Consider the following 26926-nt stretch of genomic DNA (forward strand, 5'->3'; position numbering starts at 1 on the left):
TCTTCAAAACAGACAACGTATTTCACTGTTTAGAATTCATGTTATTAAAGCATTTATAGAAGGACTCGAGAGAAATTCCACTTAGAGTTCCTCCAGCTCCTGCATGGAACTTAAACATTTTACTCACAAGACTTATGGGCCCATCGTTTGAACCCATGCATTCCTGTTATCTACAATTCTTGTCATGGAAGGTTGCTTTCTTAGTAGCAATAACTTCTCTGAGAAGAGTTAGTGACATTTAATCTTTAACCTGGAAGAATGGTTCTTTCAAATTCATAAAGACAAACTAGTTCTCAGAACAAATCCAAAATTCCGACCTCAGGGTGCCATGCCAACCTCACACTGCCTATGGCATAGGTAAGTCACCCCTCTAACAAGCCTTACAGCCCTAAGGCAGGGTGCACTATACCACAGGTGAGGGCATAGGTGCATGAGCACTATGCCCCTACAGCGTCTAAGCAAAACCTTAGACATTGTAAGTGCAGGGTAACCATAAGAGTATATGGTCTGGGAGTCTGTCAAAAACGAACTCCACAGCTCCATAATGGCTACACTGAATACTGGGAAGTTTGGTATCAAACTTCTCAGAATAATAAACCCACACTGATACCAGTGTTGGATTTATTAAAAAATGCACACAGAGTGCATCTTAGAGATGCCCCCTGTATTTTACCCAATTGTTCAGTGCAGGACTGACTGGTCTGTGCCAGCCTGCTGCTGAGAGACGAGTTTCTGGCCCCATGTGGTGAGGGCCTTTGCGCTCTCTGAGGACAGAAACAAAAGCCTGCTCTGGGTGGAGGTGCTTAACACCTCCCCCCTGCAGGAACTGTAACACCTAGCAGTGAGCCTCAAAGGCTCAGGCTTCGTGTTACAATGCCCCAGGGCAGTCCAGCTAGTGGAGATGCCCGCCCCCTGGACACAGCCCCCACTTTTGGCGGCAAGTCCAGGAGAGGTAATGAGAAAAACAAGGAGGAGTCACTGGCCAGTCAGGACAGCCCCTAAGGTGTCCTTAGCTGAGCTGAGCTGACTCTGACTTTTAGAAATCCTCCATCTTGCAGATGGAGGACTCCCCCAATAGGATTAGGGATGTGCCCTCCTCCCCTCAGGGAGGAGGCACAAAGAGGGTGTAGCCACCCTCAAGGACAGTAGCCATTGGCTACTGCCCTCCTAGACCTAAACACCCCCCTAAACTGAGTATTTAGGGGCTCCCAGAACACAGCAAGATAGATTCCTGCAACCTAAGAAGAAGAGGACTGCTGAACTGAAAACCTGCAGAGAAGACGGATACACCAACTGCTTTGGCCCCAGCTCTACCGGCCTGTCTTCCCCCCTTCTAAAGACACTGCTCCAGCGACGCGTTCCCAGGGTCCAGCAACCTCTGAAGCCTCAGAGGGCTACCCTGCATCTAGAAAGACCAAGAACTCCCGAGGACAGCGGCTCTGTTCACCAAAGACTGCAACTTTGCAACAAAGAAGCAACTTTGAAACAACACACATTTCCCGCCGGATGCGTGAGACATTGCACTCTGCACCCGACACCCCCGGCTCGACTTGTGGAGAACAAACACCACAGGTAGGACTCCCCAGCGACTACGAGACCGTGAGTAGCCAGAGTTGACCCCCCCTGAGCCCCAACAGCGACGCCTGCAGAGGGAATCCCGAGGCTCCCCCTGACCGCGACTGCCTGCTTCAAAGACCCAACACCTAGTAAAGGCACTGCATCCGCAGCCCCCAGGACCTGAAGGATCCGACCTCCAGTGCAGGAGCGACTCCCAGGTGGCCCTCTCCCTTGCCCAGGTGGTGGCTACCCCGAGGAGCCCCCCCCCTTGCCTGCCTGCATCGCTGAAGAGACCCCCTTGGTCTCCCATTGATTTCTATTGCGAATCCGACGCTTGTTTGCACACTGCACCCGGCCGCCCCATGCCGCTGAGGGTGTACTTTCTGTGTGGACTTGTGTCCCCCCCGGTGCCCTACAAAATCCCCCTGGTCTGCCCTCCGAAGACGCGGGTACTTACCTGCTGGCAGACTGGAACCGGGGCACCCCCTTCTCCATTGAAGCCTATGCGTTTTGGGCACCACTTTGACCTCTGCACCTGACCGGCCCTGAGCTGCTGGTGTGGTAACTTTGGGGTTGCTCTGAACCCCCAACGGTGGGCTACCTTGGACCCAAACTTGAACCCGTAGGTGGTTTACTTACCTGCAAAAACTAACAAACACTTACCTCCCCCAGGAACTGTTGAAAATTGCACCGTCTAGTTTTGAAATAGCTATATGTCATTTATGTGAAAACTATATATGCTATTTTGCTAATTCAAAGTTCCTAAAGTACCTACCTGAAATACCTTTCATTTGAAATATTACTTGTAAATCTTGAACCTGTGGTTCTTAAAATAAACTAAGAAAATATATTTTTCTATACAAAAACCTGTTGGCCCGGAATTGTCTGAGTGTGTGTTCCTCATTTATTGCCTGTGTGTGTACAACAAATGCTTAACACTACTCCTCTGATAAGCCTACTGCTCGACCACACTACCACAAAATAGAGCATTAGAATGATCTCTTTTTGCCACTATCTTACCTTTAAGGGGAACCCTTGGACTCTGTGCATACTATTCCTTACTTTGAAATAGTGCATACAGAGCCAACTTCCTACAGTCCTCAAATGTGCTCCATATTTATTCTCAACATATACCTTTCATGCCTAGGAGGGCTCCTTCAGGGCTGCCTTTCTTCAAACATATTTAGTACATTTGAGTTACTTCTATGGGACTACGTATTCTCTGCCACCGTTTGCCATGCTTGAAAGTAGGTTGAAAACCTTCTGCGCTTCCATGTGTATTTATTTTGCTATCTCTCTCATCCCGCTCATAGTGTTCTGTATGAACTTCGAGATACCCACGTGTGTCTCGGAGAGAGACCCTGAGGACTCTTGACCTCTTAACCTGCCAGTGTGGCACTGGCTGATTACAGTCCTTTCTTTGCTTTTGTTCCCAGCTTGTCTTGGTTGCAATTCTGTCTCCTATCATAGGCCAGGCAAATCACTGTTTAGAGTTTCGCTTATGAATATGCTTTGCCCCCTACTGATTCTCCCTGCCTCTGCTAGTGTCTGCTCCCCTAAGTCCACAACTTTACATGGCTGGGGTTCCAGCTTTGTTGCTTTCCCCTTTGCATCCCAGGGTTCCTGTCTTGTTCCAGGGTGATGCTTTACATGGCTGGGGTTCCAGCTTTGTTGCTTTCCCCTTTGCATCCCAGGGTTCCTGTCTTGTTCCAGGGTGTTGCTTCAAGTATCTGAAGATGAGGAGCCCAAATAATCCCCCAAGGAGTTCAGCATTAGCAAATAGCTTGGCAAGACTATGACCATTGGCAAGTCATCAGGGCACTCTGCTGCAGAATATCTATTTTTAAGCTTTTCCGAGAAGTGACATGGAGGCACTGCCAACGTTAACGTGAGTGAACGCAGTCTTGGTAAATTTATGATTATTTTCTTACCTGAAAATGCTCTACAACATAAAATCTTCAGTTTCCTACACTATTATCAAGAAACACCTAGAAGGTTTACAGGGTTGATAATTGGTAAAATTGTTTGTTGTGAGATGCATGCGATCCTGAGAGAGTGCCCCCTTATATTTGGTCCTATATCGCGTCCTGATACTGGGGCAATCTTGATCGTTCTCAGGTTTGGAGATGGCAAACTCTATTTCTTGCACTGACTGTGATAGTTACTTGTATAAATGCATAAGGGTTTGGGCTCAGACCTTTTTCATATCAAATAGTGGCACAGGGGTAGAGGATGAGTCCTGTAATATATTCCAAGGGGAACTCATGTTCTGTTTCCTAAATCAGGATGACACAGTCTGGTAAGATGAGATCCAAGTTTACATTCTCGGCAAATCCAAGGTTCACATAGAAAAATACATTGTATTTCTTTACCTCAGAGGACTTATCGAAGAATGCATTGAAACTAATGTTTTACCCTTCTCCAGGAAACGTTATCAAGGTAATATGACATGGCGTCCAGTGAACAAGCTATTTGCCTTGGGTAATTCTTTCTAGTGAATACTGTATCTAAATGGAAATTCTTCATCTCCCCAAACACAAGACTGAATCTGAAAACATTGCTGCAATGCTCCTGCGCACCGCTAGCTGCTCTCACCGAGATCCATGATCAAGGCTGAAACATTGGGACCATAGCCTCCTTTTCCTGGACTTTTTGCAGTGGAATGAAGGCCCTGCACTTTATTGCATCCAGGATAGCTTAAACGAATGGCAGCCTCTCTGAAGGAGTCTGGTGCAACTTCAGCTTCTTCATCGTGAACCCCAATGATGTCTAGAAGTTTGTCATCGCCAGTAGAGGATCTTCAGCTGACTGTCTTCAACAGCCAGTCGTCATGGTAGGGGAAGACTGTCACTCACACTCTCCCATTGTGTGCCGCTGCCACCTTCTTCACTTTCGTGAACACCAAAGAGGTGCTCGCAATGCCAAACTGAAAATGTAGTAGTTTTTGTGAGACTTTATGAACAGTATATGAAAATATGTGTCCAGCAGGCTCAAGGATGCCATTGAGTCACCTAGGTCCAGAGCAGCCAACATCTGAGGTAGACTGAGCATTTAGAATTTGTCCTTCACCAGCCTGTCATTCCGAGATCGAAGATCCAATGTAGGCCATAGGTCTCCAACCTTTTTTAGCAAAAGGAAATGGTGAGAGTAAAACCCCTCTGCTGTTTCTGAGGCTGAAACACTTAAAAACGCTTTTTGGGATATACAGTTGCACGTCCTCTAACAGACTGGAGAGGTGCTGCACCAACAACCCATCTGATGTGGAGGAGATGAGGATCAAAAAGAAAGGGTAGGGCATTGCCATCCTGAACAATTTATATCACCCTTCTGTCTGACGTTATGGATCGCCACTTTCAGAGGAAATACTGAATCATGCAGTCACTGCTAAAGTCAACTTGCTAAAGGCAAAACTAAATCGGTTTCGTGACTGCTGCTACAGGTGAAGGGGACTAGGAGGACTGGTGCCCTTGCTGGGCTGTGTTTGCCTACCAGACCCATGTCCCCAGCTTTAAAAGAACCGGAGTGATAACTGTAGGGCATGAGGTGACTGTCGCTGTTTACATGCTAGCCCTCTGGAATGTCCTCTGAATTTTCTGATCTGATCTGGAAACTGTTTGGCAGGCATCAAAAGCGGGAGCATGCCCAGGCTCTACTGCCTTAAAACCGTCCAGGGCAGAATCAGTTTTTCAACCGAAACAATTAAAATATCAAATAGCATAATCCATGAGAGAGGTTTGTGTGGCTCCAGAAAAACCTGTGGAACGTATCTGCGCATGGTGGTGGAGCACAACACTGGTACAACCACCATTCTGAAGCAGTCAGTAGTATCTAGGCATGCACCAATTACATATTTGGCTGTGTCATGACCATCGTGAATTATTTAATCTAGAGAGTCACTGAGCTCTTCACTGGCAATATCCCAGGTCCCAGAGGGCATTTGTTTAGCAACCCAACAAACAGACCAAATTGACCTATATGGAGTGATGGGATGGGTTTGAGTCTGCAATGTGTTTTTTATGCTTCCACTTGTACTTTGATTTAGGCTTGCTGGATTGCGAGGTTGACCTTTCACGGAATGGCCTCGGGAGTGAGAATAAGTCTGCCCAGTACCTTCAGGAGGACTTTTGCAAGGATGCAAAAGACTTCTTATGTTCGGCCACATACAGCTTCTCTTTGCACTCCTGGAGCATGACTTTGAGTCACGTCCCAAGCCCAAACACTTGAGAAACACCTTGGGTGGATCTGTGACCGACATCTATTTTCTTCAGTCACAGCATTGTTTGAAACTTGTAGTCTTAGTAGTGGATATCCGTTCTGCAGCACACTAGAATTTTTGAGCTTCTGGGGTTTCTCCCTAGAGATGTTTGATATTTCCTGCCTCCCTACCCTGGTCCCAGTCTATCGGGGGCAGTTTTATGTGGTGGCTGAAAGTGCTTTGTAACCTATACAGAGGTGTTGAAGTTGGTAAGGTGAGTTCAGGAGTGTATTCTAATGAATTCATGCTGTGTTTTTTTATGTCCAAATATGAATTGTGATCCATACATAAGGTAGCATATTGAGCAATTGGGGGTGTCCTCTACCCATCTTGCAGGTATTCTAACCTACTGGAAAGGTTTTGGAAGGTAGGGAGAAAGTCAGTTGCCAGGTTTTGTTTTCTACAAGAGCTTCCCATCCCCAGTTTTTAAGAAATTTGGATCAAGACACAATGGCCCAGAAGGCGTAAATCTGACATGTCCACGTTTGGTGGGAATTGATGTATGGGCCTCTATAGGTTGTAGTCCTATTCAGGAGGCACCAGATTCTTCAAAACATAAGAACTTTTCCATTGATTGCCCCCAGGTACACAACCGATTTGCACTTGGAGACCCAGCAGTTTTTTTCCAGCATCCTTCTTGTGCTCTGTTCAAGCAGCCAAACTATGCAATTCATTACCCCCAAATATAAGATCCACGGATAACTATCTTATCTTCCGAAGACTACTCAAGAGTTGTCTGTTTCCTATGTAGCCACCATATTAAAACACTAATTACAGCATATCGATGTGTATGTAAACATTTATAATTTGACTATATGTATGTATCTAGATATATGTATTTCATTGTACAAATCTGTATAATAACTATGGTTATCAAAATATATAGCTATTCTTTAGGTCTGCTCAACAAATGTATATATTAGTTACGGTTAAACATATATATTCTATGTTTAACATGTTTATAGGTCATTGCATTGTTTTTATATAAGTTGTTTGAGTAGATGTTTATGGGTTTTGGTTTTATTTATCACAGTAAGTAAATATTATAACTACTTTATCTACAAGTGCTTCACTATTGAAATATTGAGGAAAAGATAAAATTAAAAAAGACATAAAAATACAGTCATAAGTTTGCTTTGAGTACAGCAACACTTGAGAGACTGAGTTTATACAATACAGCTTTAAACCTCAGTATATTATCTTCCTTACACATATATACCCTTTCTATGTAGTCATGTTATCTATATACTTGATACTTTACTCCTACTGTAGAAAATAGAGAAAAAAAACTCTAATTCTCTCCAATTCACTACTTTCTCACCTTATACCTCTCTCAATATATCCTATACTTACGCTCATCCCAAACCTCATTCTACTGCTACGGTCTACAAAATAACCCTTTCTAGACTTCCCTCCTGGCTCACCCATACCTCATTTAACCACTGTGATCTCCCAAACAACCTTTTCTAAATTCTTCCCTCATGTATCATTCCTTTGACTCATTGCAAACCTCATTTTACTTCTGTGACCTCCTTAATCCCTTTCTATAGACTCTTCACCCCTCCATCTATCCGTTTTATTTATCCCAAGCCTCATTTTACCACTGTGATCTCTCAAATAACTCTTTCCAAACTCTTCCCCCTCTATCCCTCCATTATCCTATTCAATCCAACTAACAGACATGCATGTCTACTGCTCAAATGAACTTATATTTCCCTACACTAATCTACCACATTGGGTCCTGGAGTAGCGTGCTGCTCACAAAAAGTGCTTTGACGCCTCCTCAGGGGTAGTAAGCGCTATATAAATACAATTACAAGTAACTGAGTTGTTAGTTGATGCTAACAATAATGGTTGGTCTTGGCTCTTGAAGTGCATGAAAGCTTAACAGGCCTCAGAAGCAGTATTGTCTTATCCTACATACTTTGCTGGGTGTATAGTGTATTCTACTGTTGGAACATAGCAGTATTTTATAGCAAACTTTTTGCATGGAAAATGTATCTATAAAATGTTGGATTAGACGTAGAGAAGAAGCAGCTGAGCACTGAGGACATCTTACACCTCTTGGTGCATGCATGCTGGTATGTGTAATCTTCAAGTGACTAGAATAAAGAACTGTTCATACATTGGGCCGCATTCCGGACATATCTAAGCCATGGTGTGTTTTGTTACTAATTTTAGTCTATTTTGCTCTCTGTAGAGACTCTATAAGCTCTTTAATTTTATAGAGGTGGTACAGGAGCTTGTAAATCTCCTACATGGTTTTGATCTCTTATTTCGTCCATTATCTTGCTTAGGTCCTGCTTCGGTGCCTCTCCTTGCTGCAGACGATGGCAACAAAGTTTCGACTCTCAGCCCAAGCAGATGCCAACCGCTGGAACGTTGATTATTGGAATAAGAAATGTGACGCTTTTTCCATTAAGATCCGGTAAGTTTGTCTGGCAAAATAACCTGCTTTTGTCGGTAAGCCATGTTAACCACTCAGAAATTAAATGCAAAGCTGGCAAAAGCCGTCTAGACCGGGCTGTATCGTTTTTTTCCAACTGTGTTTCTCAGATTGGAACAATATTAATTTTAAACATTGTCTGCCGTTCAGGGGGTCTTGAAACACTTTATTATTCAATTGTAGTCATTTGACTTAACCAGAACTCTGGTCTTTTAGAATGCCATAAACTAATAGCAACAGATCATATCAGTTTTCTTAGCATAAAGATTTCTGATAAATAGTGGAGAAAGTATGAACACTCAATGAGTTGTGAACTAAGATTAACTTTATACTGTAATAACCTCCAGAAGCTTGTGAGAGTCTGCCAGCTTCATGACTTTCAGGAGGGTTCAGTGAATCAATTGATTTAAAGGGTTTCACACAACACAGTGCTAGAATACATCCAGCCCGTACTCCCCTAAGACTGTGAATAGAATGACACAACACAAAGCATAATGAAGAGAGCTGTACATTTCTCCTGGGGTCTGGATAAGGTAGTCCTACAACTGTGTGCAAATATAAAACATTCTGAATCAAATATGCACTGTTTGCACATCATCTGAGTGCTACTGTTAAATGCCTCCTCGTGGTCAGCTAATCTATCCTTAAAATCACCATCATCATGACGAATTTATCTAAAGCCATCAAGATACTGTTGGAGTACCCCACCTATGTGGACTTGCCAGATTTTGCTTTCTAGTTCGCACAATATCCTTCTAAATTCCCAAGTCAGAGACATTCACCTTTCCATCAAACTCGAACTTTTAAGCCTTATCTAGTAGCCATATCAAAACTCTTATCTGCAACCTTTTGGTTACTGCCATGAGCCAAATAAGTAATCATCTGTTCTTCACCCTTCATCATATTCATGCAGGACCACGGAACCCTTCTTTACATCTGACTAGGTATGTATCCGAGCATGAAATTGCACTTCTGCACATCAACCCTCCCCCGTCAGTGCAAGCAGGTACACAACAGTGGTGAATGAAGAGTAGAATAATAGCTCACTATGTTTTTTCAGCTTTTGGTAATCTAGAGAACCTAAAACTAATACACCAACTCTGTTGATTCAGAGAAGTTCTACAGTGATTGATCTCACAGCATTTTAGTAACCCATTCAGTGATTTCAAATGGGTATTCACCTAAAATATCAAACCTAGAATATTGATGGAACACAATCTCGAGAGCAAAATATCAACAGGTAAGTATAGATTTTCTATACTTAACTCAACGTATATGTACCTAATGAAGACATATATCTTCAAGGTACATAGATGTGGAGTTGGGAATAGTGAATCTGTACTTCTCTATATGTACTTACCCTTTTGATATTTTTCTACCCGAAAGTCTGTCCTTGATATTTTTGTACCATGGTATCCGGGTGGTGGGAGATATGATACTCAGTAGTACTATCTTTCAAATATCTTATCTCCAATATTGTTTACTATGCCTGTATCTCTTCTGGAAATCTTTCTATCAGCAGAACATGAAACTTCCTGGTAACTTGTGTGGTAATAAATATCAATCATTACCAGAGCATACGTAGACCTTTCACTCAAGGTGCAATACAGCTTTTGCTTCTGTAATGCAATTGTCTGTTATGGATAAGACAAACAATTGACTGTTCTGCAATGTGCTTATACTAATGGGGTGTATTAACGAGGAAAACAGTCGCTCAGGATTCTAGTCAGCCCTTATATACTACTCAATGGGACACCTACATAAGGGAAACACCCAACCCTAACAGGTTCAAATAAACCTTACAAGTTCAAGAAAAACAATATGAGGCACCCCACATTTTAACAAATATACATAAGAAGTGTGATGTATAACATTAGAGTGATCAAAGGAACCATAACTGATTTAATGAGCCATTCGCAGTTTCACTGTACCGGCCGTGTGTACTTGCACGTGCATGGCTTAATCTTTGAGACAGCATTAATGTGCTTATACTATTTTGAGCAAATTACTACTGATTGCCCACATTATGCAAGGCCTCACATGCTTTTAAAGCTCCTTGTCCAAGGCCAGGAACCAGTAATCATTTGTGATAAACCAATTGATGGCACTTAAACTATTAAGCTGTTCATGCATCCTAACTAAACTGCTTCCTTTCAGACTTTTTCTGTACTATTTACAAAACCTTAATCATGCTCGCATCACTCAACGGTTCATTGGCTGGCCTTGTCTTTATAAAAGTCATCCAGCCTTTTCCTTTTAGGTGACCCTTCCACAATGGCTTCAACCATTTCAGAATGGGTTCACCAAACATATTTGATTCTCATTCTTCTTTTTCTGCAAATCTCATATTGTATCATAATAGCGCCAGAGCATACACACATTCAGTTGCCATCAATAAGCATGTTGTGTGTAATATCTTACAAAAATGGTTCTATAACTTAGAAGTAGTATTCTGCTAACCCTATAAAAAAGGATATGAAATGCGCTTGCTGGCAGGACTAGACTTTTATTGACATTTTGATAAATTTCTGTTTGTGTTTGTTCTCCATAGGATCTTCATTGATAGTTTTAAATATTGACTAGATTCACCCATGATGCCATCAAAGATCACTTTTACAACAAAGACGGGAAAAAAACATTATTTCTTATTTACAGATTATATTGACATTAATTATGATTTCTTTTTTTCATTTGAAGAGAGGCCAACATTTTTTTAAACTTTGACACTACTGTAGAGCCGAGTGATTGACAACACCTTTAATGAACCTGTAAAGAAAGTGAGGGGAATGGCGCTAAGTAGGCAGCATTTATGGGAAGGTGAAGTTTTCAAGTCAACTAGGACCACAATTACTAACATTTCCTTCTGCAACATTAGATCTTGTATAGATTCATATGTTTAAATCATCTTCTGACATCAAGCTGGGAACCCCTCAAAGTCAATGTTTAACATAGCAGTTTTTCAATAAAGCAACTAACATTGAAAACCAAGAACAAACATTTATACACTACACTTGGCCCTTCCTCCTCGGTATATGATGTAATGTCCAGCCATTCAGGTGGAGAGGCTTCAGACTAAAATTCTCTGCAGAGGCTCTAACTGCCAGATTTTGTACCACCTAGTAAGAGACAACAGGAATCCTGGAGCTCTACTCAGCCTCTCTTCTGGTGAAAGGTCAACTTGCAAATCTTTGTTTCCAGTGAGCATATGGTTTGAACGTAAATTACTCAGGATCTGATGTACATTTTTAGGTTTCATCTGCAAGATGCTTGCACTGTGCTTGTTTAACCGTTTGTAAAGAAATATATTAAAAGCCGCTTAGAGCCTTACCATTACTTACCTTTACTTACCATTTGTTGGCTCCCATGTCACTCTCATTTCCATGGTTCCTATTGGTCAGCGTCTCCTCCTGCCATCAGGCTTCTTCCTGGGCTTCAGTCTTCTGTCCCTGCCGTAAAGTATGACCCAAGTGCAGCTTCCTGTGGCCAGTGTCCTTCTACTGGTCCCAGACATCTACAAATACTCCTTTTGTTTTTACTTTTCTTTTGTTTTGTTTCTTTAGTTTTTTGATAACATTTCAGTGAATACCAAGTTTCCTCTTCCTTTGCTCTTTAAGCTGCCTTCAGAAGGGATGCGAATTACCAACTGAAAGCATTGTCATTTCTTATCACCTTTCTTTTTCTCAGTCTCTTAAAAAAAAAATGTTTATTACACACAGTGAAAGTACAACAATTGCAAAGTCAACAATGCCCCATCAGTGAGATAGAATATACAAGCTGTAATACCGTACCTCAGCAAAATAGACATCTGGTTACTACATGAGCATGTAATTGTAAACATGAATATCTTTGGTCTTAAGTATTCAACAGACTAAGTCGCCGATTGAAAGATGGCTGACACGATTGTGGGTTGTTTAGTGATACTTTACGGCAGTTCTAGGCAGGCTGGATATGAACAAGGAGACCTTGTGTCCTCGCCTTTTCCTCCTTGTTTATTTCAGATAATGTGAATAGGCATTTCCGCCTTGCGCTTCCTATGTCCATACACATTATTACAGGAGGGTAATTATTCCAACAATGAGCGATGCCCAATAGGCTTCCTTCTTTAGGCGTAGAAGCAATTTATTGTCTGTTTCAAGATGGCCGACACAGTATTTTAAGATCACCCGAGCCATTCAAGGGCAGTCCGTTTTCTCTGTTCCCGCAAGTATTTCTTGGCACTTATCTGCATGAGATCACTCCTGATCTAAAAATGCTTGGCACCAATAATTGCAACTATAAACCTCCTTGAACAGGGTGGTGGATGTACACTTCAAGCATGTTGTTGGTGAAGGTTTTGACTAGGCAATTCAGTTTCAAATATTAAGAAATTGTGACTCGGCAGAATATTTTTCCTATTATGGAGAAACAGATATATGCTGTTACTGGGACGTGGCTTTCCTGAAGAAGGCGTAATGTGCTGCAATGCGCGTAAGCCACATTAAGTATGAAGGCTGCAATGAAATCAAAGATATAGCGACAAACTTTAACCACGGCTTCCCATTGTATTTTTGATCAAAAAATATGATCTGAGTGAAAAACATTAAGGAGCATGATTTCAAATTGCTAGATTGTAATATTTATATATTGTAGAAAGCTAGTTCTGTATATACCATATCAAAGTGAGATATAGTATGCATAGAGTCCAGGGATTCCCCAGACGCTTAACAGAGGCTAAAGTAGACAATGCTAGTGCTCTATTTTGTTGTAGTGTGGTCGAGCAGCTAGGCTTATCAAAGGGTAGTCAAAGCATTTGTTGTACACACACAGACAATAGAAGAGGCACATACTCAATGACAACTCCAGAACAATGTTTTTTATATAGCAAAAATATCATTTCTTAATTTATTTCTAGAACCACAAGATTCAAGTTGCAGGCAAGTACGTTAATAAATACGTATTTCACATATGAATCTATATTATTTTGTTTGGAATCAGTAAGTTATACAGTTTAAGAATAAATGGCAATAATCTGTTTTAAAAGTTGACAGTGAAATTTTCAGAAACAGTTCCTTGGGAGAAGAAAAGTTGTTACAATTTACAGGTAAGTACTTGACTTACAGTTCCAGTCTCTGGGGGTTAGGAAGTCCACAGGTTGAGGTTCAAGTTAACCCCAGACACCCACCACCAGCAACACGGGGCCAGCCATGCAGAGATCAAAGTTGAGGCAAATTTAACATGGGCTCCTATGGAGGCTGGGGGCACCCGGTTTCAGATCTGCTGGCAGGTTCTACCTGTGTCTTCGTAGGGCAGACCTGGGGGTTTTAGAGGAGCACCAGGGGGTTCACAAGTAGGCACCAAACTCACAACCTCCGCAGCGCAGGGGCGGCCGGGTGCAGGGTGCCAACAGAGCATCGGGCTCCCAATGTTTTTCTACAAGGGTACCCCGAGGGTCACTTAGATGCTGCAGGCTGGGTCCAGGGTGTCGGTTCGGGAAAACCACAGGCTGGACAAATAGGGGGTCACCTGCTCAACGTTGCTGCACCAGTGGTCGGGTTCTCCAAGGCCTTAGGGTTGTGGTGCAGTGTACCTTTAGGCGTTGGATATCTTTGTCCGGAGCTTTCCCGGTCAGAGGGGTCCTCCTGGATTCACACTGCAGGTGTCGTCGTGAGGGGCAGGAGAGGTCAACCTACGGTGGGCACTTGCTCAGAATCGCCTGGGGATCCTCTCTATTCAGTTGGGCCACCTAGACACAGGCCGTGGGTGTCTGGTGCAGGGTTGTCAATACTTCTGAATCCGGGGAGGTTTTGGAGTCCTTAGTTGTAGTTTCTTTTAGGACCGGGCCACTGTCCACAGGGATTCTTGGTCCTCTGTGATGCAGAACAGTTCTCTGTAGCTTGGCAGAGGTCGCTGGTCTTGCAGGCTTTGTTTCTGGCCACAGAGAGCACATGTGGTCAGAAACACGTCTGGAAGTGGCAGGCTGTCAAAGACTGGTCAGTCCTGCACTGGCAGTTTGACTAATATACAAGGGGCATCTCTAAAATGCTCTCTGGGTGCATTTTTCAATAAATCCCACACTGACATCGGTGTGGGTTTATTGTGCTGAGAAAGTTGGTATCAAACTTCCCAGTATTCAGTGAAGCCCTTATGGAGTTGTGGAGTTCGTAATGACAGCCTCCCAGACCATATACTCAATATGGCTGTACTGCACTTACAATGTTTAAGAATGGACTTAGACACTGTAGGGGCATATTGCTCATGCAGCTATGCCCTCACCTGTGGTATAGTGCACCCTGCCTTAGGGCTGTAAGGCCTGCTAGAGGGGTGACTTACCTATGCCATAGACAGTGGTTTGTGGGCATGGCACCCTGAGAGGGGTGCTATGTTGACTTTGCTTTTTTCTCCCCACCAGCACACAAGCTGCAAAGCAGGGTGTATGTGTGTGGTGAGGGGTCCATAAATACATGCTGTAGCCCTTGGGGTCCTTCCCTGGCCACAGGGCCCTTGGTACCATGGGTACCTTTTACAAGGGACTGAACTGTGGGCCATGAGTGTAGGAGGCTGGCCTGGTTTGTAGTCTGTATCAAAGGTACTTTCACCTTATACCAGGTCCAGTTATCCCTTATTAGTGAAATTTAGTCGGTGTCTAGCAGCCAGGCTTTCTAGGGGTAGCTGTAGCTGAGCAGCCAAGGCTGATCTAGGAGACTTTCAACGCTCTTGCAATACCACTGTAGTCACAAAGGGCTCACACACATGAAAGAAAATGCTCAGTGTTTAAAAAATAAAGGTACTTTATTTTTAGTGACACAGTGCCAAAAATATCTTAGAGAATACACTCCCTTAGGAGGTAAGTAATATACACATTATATATACACTAGAATGCAGAAATAGCTGTAAAAATAGTCAGAAAACAGTGCAAATAGTGAAAATCACAATACGTTGCAATGGGCCTAGGGGGAACACAAACCATATACTAAAATAGTGGAATGTGAAAGTCGGTTTCCCACCTAGCCAAGTGCAGTGTGTAGAGGGGCGCTGGTAGTGTAAGAAAACAAACTCCAAAGGTAAGAAATCAAACCTAGGAAGGTCGCACACAAGCCTTGGCAACTGTAAGTCATGCGGTGCTCAGGGTACTGTCTTGCGTGGGGAGGCAAGCTTTTACCTCCACCAAAGTTGGACAGCTGGGCCTTGGGACTGTCACTTTAGTCCACCACCTGTGTTGCTGGATCCGCGCTCGTTGTCTGGAGAGAGGACCCACGTCACCGGTCATCGCTGCAGAGAGGTGCCTGCTGAAGCAGAAAAGTGACTGTCACTCCACGGGAGATTCCTTTGGTTCTTCTGGTGCCAGCTGAAGACAGGCAGTCCTCTGAGGATGCACGACATGGAAACAGTTGCAGTTGCTCCCAGAGTGCCCCACCACCTTGGAATCCAAGATGGCAAAACCCAGGGACACTCTGGAGGAGCTCTGGGCTTCACCCCTGGGGTGGTGATGGATAGGGGAGTGGTCATTCCCCTTTCCTTTGTCCAGTTTCGCACCAGAGCAGGGAAAGGGTGTCCCTGAACCGGTGTAGACTGGATTATGCAAGGAGGGCACCTTATGTGCCCTTCAAAGCATTTCCAGAGACTCTGGGAAGCTACCCATCCCATGCCTGTAACACCTATTTCCAAAGGGAGAGGGTGTAAAACCCCTCTTCTAAAGGAAGTGCTTTGTTCTGCCTTTCTGGGCTTGATCTTCTCAAGCAACAGGAGGGCAGAAACCTGTTTGTGACGTGGCAGCAGCTGGGGCTGCCTGGAAAACCTCAGAAGGCTGGTATGGCAATACTGGGGGTCCACTGTGGAGCCCCCAGAATGCATGGGATTGTACAACCAATACTAGAATCAGTATTGGGGGAAAATTCCCAGTTGTTAGACACCTTACATGACCATATTCGGGGTTGCCTTTGTGAAGCTGGGCATAGGTATTGGCCTATGTCCAGTGCACGTGTAAAATGGTGCCCCCCCCCCCCCCCACACACACACTCACGAAGTCCAGGAAATGGGTCCTGGGCAACGTGGGGGCACCTCTGCTAGTGCAGGAGTGCCCTCACACACAGGTACTTTGCACCCAGCCTTCAGGGTTGGAAGGCACGACATATAGGTGACTTATAAGTGACCTGATGCAGTGAAAATGGCTACAATGACAGTCCTGCAGAAGCCTTTGCATGGGCTACCTATGGGTGGCAAAAGTAATGCTTCAGCCCATAGGGATCCCCTGGGACCCCAATGCTCTAGGTACCATATACTAGGTACTTATAAGGGATGATCAGTATGCCAATTTGAGATGAAATACTGGGTTACCAGTATGTAGTGACAAATTTTGGGAACAGAGAGAGCATAATCACTGGGGTCCTGGTTAGCAGGATCCCAGTGACCCAGTCAAGCATACTGACAAAAACTGTGAAATATACTGACAAGTAGGCCACAAACCATAAGCACTAGGGTTCTGGCTAGCAGGATCCCAGAGACACAGTCAAACACACTGACAAAGAGGCCAAAAATGGGGGTAACCATGCTAGAAAGAGGCTACTTCCTCACACAACCCCCCACCACCCGGCAAATGAAGGACAATAAGGCTAACCTTGGCCAGTTGAGACTTTATTGTCTAAGTGGTGATAAGTGGAGAGCAGATCTGCAATAGAGTGGTTACTCCCTTTATCATCCACTGTATGGTTCCTTCCCTGTGGGGGGTAAACCGCCCTGTTTAGAGTTTTTGTAGCTAGAGAACAGTGCAAGTGTGTACTCTGAGATTCCCTATTTGTAAGGTTAAAAAGTTTTAAAGTTGGGCAGTGTGACTGTCCTTGGGATCCTATGTCCGGGCAAGGCTGCTGTCCTAAGGATTGCAGTGCTAGACAGGGATGGTGTCTTAGCAAGGCCAGAGCAGGGCAAAAAGTTTGACCCATGGCTGTAAGAGAGGACAGGGTTGCTGTCCCTCTTGGGTTGGAGCAAGACAGGGCTGCTGTCCTAAAGACTCCACATAAGGACAGGGCTGCTGTCCTATGTCTTTAGAGGTAGTGCAGGGGTGCTGCACTAAAGTTTCTCTGGGAGGGATGCTCCAAATTTACCAAAACAGTGTAGTTATGTGTATCTGTTTCAGTGTTTCCACAGAGAGGGACTTTTACCTCTGGGAGTTTAGCTGTGGTCTCCCTTGGTACAGGTTCCACCCTAGGAGGGGTATCCCCCACCACAGGCATGGTATCCTTAGTGGTAGGGTGGGGAAGGGATACTTTGATACCCTTTTTAACTGTGGGGCGAAGAGGATCCTGAAGCTTCAGGGCTCCTTCTCCTCTTTGCTTTTTCATTACACTTGAAATGAGAGGAAGCATTTCCTCAGGGATACCCAGCATGGATGCATGGGTCCTAAACTTTACCTCCGCTCAACCTGAGGCCTTTAGGAGGTCATTACCTAAGATGCAGTCTACAGGCAATGTAGGTGACACCACCACCTGCTTTGGGCCAGTAATTCCACGGCAACTAAGTTGCACTACAGCTAAGGGGAGAGACTGAGTGGAGTCGTTGACATCAGTAACTTGGTACTTTTGTCCAAGGAGGTGTTGTGCAGGTGACACCAAGTTGTCAGTCACCAAAGTGATACTGGCACCTGTGTCCCTGTAGGCATGGGCCTCAACACCATATATTTCAAATGACTGCTTGTACACATCCATGCTAAGGGGACAAGCAACCAAGGTGGCAAGGCCAATGCCACTGGGTGAGACAGAAACTGTCTTGGGGGTTTCTACACCTACCTCAGTTTCTATGATAGACCCAAAAGTGAAGCCAACCATACCTTTAGTTTCACTATTGCCAGTAGTCCCACCACTATTACTACTACTACAAAGGGCACTCGAAGTGGAAGTGGATGTAGTAGTGGTGGTAGGCTCAGGGGCTTTACCTGGACAGGACTTACCCCCTGGACTATGGCCTTTACCTCTGCACACATAGCACCAAGGCTTTTTATTGTGCGTAGAAGAGGAAGAAGAAGAAGTTTTATCCCCAGAGGAGTGTTGTGACCTGAAGAGGAATTTTTGTTTATTTGTCCCCATGCTTGTCCTGAGATTTTTCACCATCTTTCTTCTTTTCTTTGTCACCACCTGTATGAACCTTTCTGCTCACCCTTGTTCTGACCCATTTGTCTGCCTTCTTTCCCGATTCTTGGGGAGAGGTCCAATCTGAGTCTACCAAGTATTGGTGTAACAAATCAGACACACAGCTTTTCAAAATATGCTCTCTCAAAATCAGATTATATAGACCGTCATAGTCAGACACTTTGCTGCCATGTAACCTAACTTCTAAAGCTTTGACAGCACAGTCCAGAGTCAACCCAAGTACAGATTTTCCATCAGAGGTTCCTTACCGTGTTTTTTAGGTTTCGCCTGCACGCTGTGCTTGCTAAAGTCCTCACCCCCGCCCCCTTTGCAGTAAACAACCAATCGCAATGTCCCCATGGGGCTGGGCTTTACCACTTGCCCGAAGCTGCCTGGGGGTGGTCATCTGAGGGATGCCACCCCCGGGAGCCCACATCGGGCAGGTGGCAAAATAACCAGACCAAAAACCAAGGGAGTTAAAGGCCACTTTATTGGACAGGTAAGCCGTTCCACCTTTAACACATTTTACAAAAATATAAACCATGGCCTCACTAATACATAACTAATACTAACACCCCCCAACTCTTAAACCCCCTCCCCCCCCAAACAACCCAAAACTTCAGAGCAGTCTTCCAGGCTTCAATCTTCCCCATTCCTTTTCTTTCTTCCACTGACCTTTCCCGTGACTCCCCCATCTCTCCCCGGTATCCCCTCAGCCAACCCCAACTCTGTAATGACCCCAATCCTTCCTGATTATTGCGCGACCAGGAAAAACCCTGATAAGAAGTTATTTCCCGACCCCACCATCAGAACTCCGATTTGAAAAAAAACGCCGCAAGAGCAGCTGAAACATCGCCAAAATGCCTTGCTGTTACTTCAAGAAAAGAGATAAACTGAAATTAGCATTTCTTTTACCCACACCATCTTTGAATACCCAGCGTGGATGCCAATTTTTCTCTCATTTCAAGAAGATATAATTCCGTCCCCATAATTGAAAAATGCACCTTGTCTAAAAAAAAAAAAAAAATGAAAATCTTGTTTTTTAATGTCATTGTGTTCCACCCAACCCCTTTTGCAAAAGCGGGACATTTCTCTGTTCACTTTCCGTCTTGCTCTCTCCACCGCTGTGTATTTTACTGCCCCTCTCCAGACCCTCCGGGCACTAGCGCTGTCACTACCATTTCTGTCCCAGCCCAAGACCTCCCAATGATGTCCAGATCCTTCTTCATCTCCTTAATCAAGCCTAAACCTGACAACTGTACTACATCATTTTCTCCTGTATGTAAAATAAGAACATCAGGGCAAACTCTGACAGATACCAAATTTTATAAATAAGGAAGCAACTGTCCCCATCTCATGCCTCCTCTACCCCACCATTCAATTTTTACTTCATCATTTCTGAAACCTAGATTCCTTCCGAATGGTCTGCTGCCCGCTTGCTTTGCCACCCATTTGACGAATGAACTATCCATTGACATGAATGTAACAGCCGGGCCGGCCACACAACCTGAAATGAGAGAAAAATGTTAGACATGCCGGACACACTAAGCCTCATCAAGATCCCTAATATAACGAAGACAGCAAACAGATGACCATCGACCCAGCTTCTTCAAATCCTTGATTGAAAACCCCAATCTTGCCTCATCAGGTGCTGCACCTATACGGAAAGAGTGGGTGCCAAAACGCAAAGGGTCCAAACCTACATAACAAGCACTTTCCCCAAAACCCCCAACACTTGCACAGCTGTTAGCCTCGTACCGTCTTGATGACTAAATACAAAAAAAAACTCACTTCTCCTAAGTGCCTTAAAACGGAGCCAATTAACTACCGGGTATACTATACCTCCAATCCTCTTCAATGTGTAAGTTGCACCTTTTTTTCTATTGATCTGCCTTAGATTGTTCCAGAAATATTCACACATACTCGCCCGACACCTTCACATGTTCCTCCCTCAACCCAGCCTCCTGATTCTTCCCAAATAGCTCAGATATTGTGAATGCGCCAAAAACCAACCCTGACCTGCATAACCTGAACAATGTTTGCTCAAAATACGAAAAACATACCTGCCCCAGCATTTTTAACAAACTTACCAACACGTTCATGGATATAGGATCCCTGACTGGGCTAGTAGTCTGCTTCTCTTTTGCCCATCCTTGCAGTAATCTCCTACCCATTTCCTCAGCAGAAGGCTCGTATCCCCAGAAAAACTTGCTGTAAAAACTCAAACCGGCCAATTTGCCCGCAATAGTTGTGGTCGTAATCTGTCTGTCAATATTATTCATTATAAAGGACAGCACATCATCTCTCCTTTGTAGCCAGCCTTGTTCATTATTAGGCCTAGAAACTGCACCTGTGCTCAAGAACTCCTTCCATGCTCTCCTGTGAGCCCTTTTAGTGCTCTACGCTAATGACTTCTCAACCAATGTTAGCACCCTCATTTTGCAAGCTCTCATACCTCCTTTGGGACCTGTGTTTTCAGTAAATCTGCTCTGGGTGCCAAACCACGGAATCTCAGCCACTGTGAATGAGATAATGTGTCTGCTATATTATTGTTCACGCCTGGCACATGCTTAGCTCTGAATACAATATTAAACATCAAGCAGTCCAGCATAAATCTTTGCAGCATTTTCAAGAGTATCCTATCTTTGACCCTCTGACCATTAACCAAATCTACCACTGTCTTGTTATCTACATTGAAAGCAACTGTCTTATTCTCTAGATGTTTCCCACACACTGCCAAAGCAACCAACAAAGGGAAAAACTCAAAGAAAGCAATGCTTCTTTTCTCTTTTAACCATGTTTCCAGCTACTCCTCTGCACACCATCTTCCATCCCAAAGCACCCCAAATCCCTTAGCACAGTGGTTCCCAAACATTTTCGACCCACGGCTCCCTTGATCTATTGGCCACTGGCTGCGGCTCCCCATTCTGTTACTTTTTGTTGGCGGGTGGGGGATGTAAGCCTGGCCTAGGGAGTACATCCATTTTTCTCCCTGAAAAGAATTGGGATGACGCCAATGAAGGTATTGTAATTCTATATATAACTGTAAAAAATAAAAATGTAACAGTTGTTTAATTACAGCATGCATAGGGTTTTTTAGTAAGGGGAAAATATTGGTTGACGGTAACCCTAGTAAAATGGGCAGGTCTCATTTTTATGTAGTTATAACGTAACTGTTTAAATAGTGTGAAATGTAGAATCACTTTAGTTGTGTTTAACCACCTGAGGGCGCTCAAGGACAAAATTAAAAAAAGAGCTGCTACAACTGAGTAGTTTTATTTTGTACGAACTGGCCCAAGGGCTATAAATAGCTCAGTGGTTCCCAAACTGTGTGCGGCGCCCCTGGCTAGTTTTGATGGCGCACCAGCGAGCCGCGGCGCACAGATTGGGAACCACTGCCTTAGCAGCTGCTGTGTCTGAAAATATTTAGACTGTCCAAACAGAGTCTTAATCAGGCCACCACATGGTTATCCCGTTAAAACCTCTCAGAAAAGTTAACCAAACCCCAAAGCCTGCTCTTATGCCGGTTGTGATTCTCACTCTGTGATGTGGCAAACTGACTCCTGACATCGAAAAACCCAGCCATCTGCAGAAAGACCTACCATCTCTTACCACTTTACAGGCAAAATTAAGTAGACCTAGCAAACGTTGTATATGATACAACTGCAACTTGTTAGCCTGGACTGCTTCTTCCAAAACCTCCATAATCTCCCAAACCTTTTCATGTGGAAGCCTTGCTTCCATTCTTACTGTATCTAATTTGATCCCACGGTAAACCAAACAAGTACTCGGGCCTTCCGTTTTCTCTTGAGCGAAAGATATCCCAAATTCTCCTGCCTTATCTTGAAACTGTTTCAACCCTGTTGCACCCCCCAATGGTTTTTCAGGCAATAGGACCATCCTAGCCCTGAACTCCTCATCATAGTGCAGCCATCCAAAACCTCCAAATTCTATACTAGATTTCCTCATTGTGTCAATGTATTTAAATAAAGCTACCGCCCTCTCAGGAAATGTTTCGCAATAAACGCTTGTGAATATCAAAAATGCTGCCGTCCACTTCTCAATTGTAGTCGGAACTCCAGGTCTCCTTGCCAACTCCCATGACTCTTCTCTAGATCCCTCCTTCGACTGTATCTCCCTATACAAAAGTTTGTAGACATCCATAAATTCACCTTTCCAAATCCTTTCTTTCATCCCTACACTCAAATGTTCTCCCCAAAGGCATGGAAAGCCCTATGTATGGTAACCTTTTCAAACCTTCTGTTCTACTTTTTTACTTCATCATCAGTTTTTTTTTTCCTTCTTATCCCCTCCAGCTTGGTCCCCGATCTTCTCTACACTTTTGCCTTTGGATACTTCTTTATTCTCTACATCTGACACCTGCGTGTCCGTTGTTTGTACTTCGACTCCAGATTCAGTTCCCACACTCTTATCAACTGAACTTTTGAAAAACAGTTTAGGCCGTCCCCCAACCTCATCCCGTATGTCATTCCTTCCCCCTCCCCAACTGCACCACAATTGTGTCTCACCTGTACTCAATTTATTTCCTGTGTCCATCACCAAACTGTGCCGTTCATTCCTCCCTCATACTCTTTTAACACCCCGACTCTTTTCTGCATATTCAACATCATTGGAAACCTGCAAAAGATAACCTTTGGACAAGGATTTAGTATCCCCTCCGCCCCACACCCTTTCTTTTTCAAACTTTCCTTTCATTCCCCATCTTTACGCCAGTTTGGTATCTCCCCTTCATCCAAATCTTCACTTTCTTCGTCATAGTCCAGTTTGCACACCTCAACATCATCATGCTCAGCAAAACTCACTCCCTATCAACATTTTTCCAATCCATACTTTTCTTTTGTACCGCAGGTGAAGGCATTTGGTGCTCCCTCGCTGTCGGCACAGTTGCTCTGAACCTCTCCCTCACTTACTGCCGGTTCTCCCAAGTCACCCCAAACTAATCCGGCTTTTGCCAGCTACATCTGCTTTCATTATGCAGCATGCTCCCTCTGAGGCCCTGCAAGTCGCCACAACCTACAGGGACTGTGGCCTTTGTTTTGCCTCGCTCTAAGCTCTCCTTACACACGTCTTTACACACAGGCACCCAAAACCGCCTACCCACATCAGACTGGGAGGTAGATGCATTAGAGCTTTCATCCAGCCCTTCTTTGCCATCTGACCATAACATTTCTGTGGCCTCTCTGTTTTTGGATGCCCACCCTGAATTGCCCCCACAAGGAACCCCCCTTTACATCATCTGTAACTTTTTTTTCTTTTTCTAGCCCACCCTCCCCCATACAGTAGCTGCAAAAGACGCGGTTCCCAGCAATGCAGTCTGGCGTGGGGAGGCAAGGGCTTACCTCCACCAAACTTGGACTGAAGAGTCACTGGACTGTGGGAGTCACTAGGACAGAGTTGCTGGATTCAAGGGACCTCGCTCGTCGTGCTGAGAGGAGACCCAGGGTACCGGTGATGCAGTTCTTTGGTGCCTGCGGTTGCAGGGGGACGATTCAGTCGACCCACGGGAGATTTCTTCGGAGCTTCTAGTGCAGAGAGGAGGCAGACTACCCCCACAGCATGCACCACCAGGAAAGCAGTCGAGAAGGCGGCAGGATCAGCGTTACAGAGTTGCAGTAGTCGTCTATGCTACTTTGTTGCAGTTTTGCAGGCTTCCAGCGCGGTCAGCAGTCGATTCCTTGGCAGAAGATGAAGAGAGAGATGCAGAGGAACTCTGATGAGCTCTTGCATTCGTTATCTAAGGAAATCCCCAAAGCAGAGACCCTAAATAGCCAGAAAAGAGGGTTTGGCTACTTAGGAGAGAAGATAGGCTAGCAACACCTGAAGGAGCCTATCAGAAGGAGTCTCTGACGTCCTTGCTGGCCCTGGCCACTCCGAGCAGTCCAGTGTGCCAGCAGCACCTCTGTTGCCAAGAAGGCAGAGGTCTGGAGCACACTGGAGGAGCTCTGGGCACCTCCCAGGGGAGGTGCAGGTCAGGGGAGTGGTCACTCCCCTTTCCTTTGTCCAGTTTCGCGCCAGAGCAGGGCTGAGGGGTCCCTGAACCGGTGTAGACTGGCTTATGCAGAAATGGGCACCATGTGTGCCCATGAAAGCATTTCCAGAGGCTGGGGGAGGCTACACCTCCCCTGCCTTAACACCATTTTCCAAAGGGAGAGGGTGTAACACCCTCTCTCTGAGGAAGTCCTTTGTTCTGCCTTCCTGGGCCAAGCCTGGCTGGACCCCAGGAGGGCAGAAACCTGTCTGAGGGGTTGGCAGCAGCTGCAGTGAAACCCCTGAAAAGGCAGTTTGGCAGTACCCGGGTCTGTGCTAGAGACCCGTGGGATCATGGGATTGTGCCAACAATGCCAGGATGGCATAGAGGGGGCAATTCCATGATCTTAGACATGTTACATGGCCATATTCGGAGTTACCATTGTGAAGCTACACATAGGTAGTGACCTATATGTAGTGCACGTGTGTAATGGTGTCCCCGCACTCACAAAGTCCGGGGAATTTGCCCTGAACAATGTAGGGGCACCTTGGCTAGTGCCAGGGTGCCCACACACTAAGTAACTTAGCACCCAACCTTTACCAGGTAAAGGTTAGACATATAGGTGACTTATAAGTTACTTAAGTGCAGTGGTAAATGGCTGTGAAATAACGTGGACGTTATTTCACTCATGCTGCAGTGGCAGGCCTGTGTAAGAATTGTCAGAGCTCCCTATGGGTGGCAAAAGAAATGCTGCAGCCCATAGGGATCTCCTGGAACCCCAATACCTTGGGTACCTCAGTACCATATACTAGGGAATTATAAGGGTGTTCCAGTATGCCAATGTAAATTGGTGAAATTGGTCACTAGCCTGTTAGTGACAATTTGTAAAGAGCGAGCATAACCACTGAGGTTCTGGTTAGCAGAGCCTCAGTGAGACAGTTAGGCATCACACAGGGAACAAACTTATGAGCACTGGGGTCCTGACTAGCAGGGTCCCAGTGACACATAACAAACATACTGAAAACATGGGGTTTTCACTATGAGCACTGGGCACTGGCTAGCAGGATCCCAGTGAGACAGTGAAAACACCCTGACATACACTCACAAACAGGCCAAAAGTGGGGGTAACAAGGCTAGAAAGAGGCTACTTTCTCACACATGGGCACATTATACAGATAGGAAAAACAGTTATGTAACACGCCTTCCGATAAATATTGTAACTGGTCCTGCCTCACAGTAACGTTCCTGTAAATACTCATTCAAATTGTTACATTACTATTCCAAATCTACAGCAGTGATGAATTATGAATACGAGTTTAAATTTATTCATGATTAATTCTCTTCATTTAGTTTTGTTTAAAGAAGACAGACCCAAACCACGGCATAAGCATGACCTCGTGATGCTACAAACACCAAAGAGGTGCGCATAGTCAAACTGTTGCGGTCCATTCAGAAAGTTCTCTTTGCAAGCCCGCTTTAGCAGCGTGGAAGAGAACCAGTGATGTGCATGACAGCATGAATCTGGAAACTGTTGGTTCTGCATGACCAGAAATGCATTATTCCCATCAACACACTTTTCTTCCTGGTGGAGGAAGAATTGAATTGTGAGCATTATATGAGGTATAAAGCTCGTCAATGTTTAGGCTCCAAATATGTTTGCATTATTTGATTCCGTCATTCCTTTCAGGAAGCGAGGCTATCCAACGGCTCTGTTGAATTTACTTATGTATTTACAGGCATCACACAGAAAAATATGATCTTTTCACAAAATCATGTCCCTCGTAAATGTAGATGTGTTCCATGTTCTGACTGTAAGAGCGTTTGAATAAGCACACCATTTAGAATAAACATTGACTAGGCAACCATGGTGTCATCTTCCTGTGTGGCATTAATACTGTTTCTCCTCATATTTTTGCTTTTATACTAAATTCCTGGCATTTGAACGTTTTAGAGGGGGGTGTGGTGGGGGGGGCAGAGGGGGGGGGGGGGGGTGGAGTTTAAACCAGCACAAGACTGTTTAGGTTGGGAAGTGGATACAAATAAACAAGGCTTGACAAAAGACAGTCAATTTGATTTTTGTGCAACTAAAACGATTTTAATACCTTACACTAAAAAGCAAAAGTACAGCAAGGGGCAGCATTGCAAACAACATGGGGTACACAGGTGGAAGCAGAAGCTGCGTGAACTGAATTAATACACATAACAGTTACATGACAAGTCGCAGCAAATGACAGGCAGATCTGGTCTGTTAGTTCCATGGACGACGCCAAACTCGCACCGCCTGTCCTCTTTAATTGTGTATGTGTCCCAGGTCAGAGGAAGACTTCTGAAAGCAGCTCCTGCACCCTTTTGTAGGTCGTCTCCCTGGGTGTGGGCCTGGTGATAGGTATGTTTTACGTAGCTAATGGTCACACTGTCCAGGGTCGTGCAGGGGGTTCAGGTGACCTTGAACATCAATGTATTGTCATATTGGATGACCTCAAAGTGGTTAGAACTATGACCAGCCTGGTTGAAAGTGCAGAGACACAACAATGTGCTTATCTGTAGTATTATGTTTAGATCTCAAGTCCTTATCTTACATA

General features: G+C 44.6%; 1 protein-coding gene across 2 annotated transcripts in view; it reads left to right on the forward strand.

Moving 5' to 3' along the window:
- Positions 1-26926, forward strand: part of LOC138299719 (HAUS augmin-like complex subunit 4) — a 192590-nt gene that overhangs the window by 132018 nt on the left and 33646 nt on the right. For both annotated transcript variants that reach the window (XM_069238234.1, XM_069238233.1), the window contains one exon: positions 8110-8240. In XM_069238234.1, the coding sequence (XP_069094335.1) occupies positions 8110-8240 (131 nt within the window). The remainder of the gene's footprint in view (positions 1-8109; positions 8241-26926) is intronic.

The sequence above is a fragment of the Pleurodeles waltl genome, chromosome 6, assembly GCF_031143425.1.
Source record: "Pleurodeles waltl isolate 20211129_DDA chromosome 6, aPleWal1.hap1.20221129, whole genome shotgun sequence".
Taxonomy (NCBI): Eukaryota; Metazoa; Chordata; class Amphibia; order Caudata; family Salamandridae; genus Pleurodeles; species Pleurodeles waltl.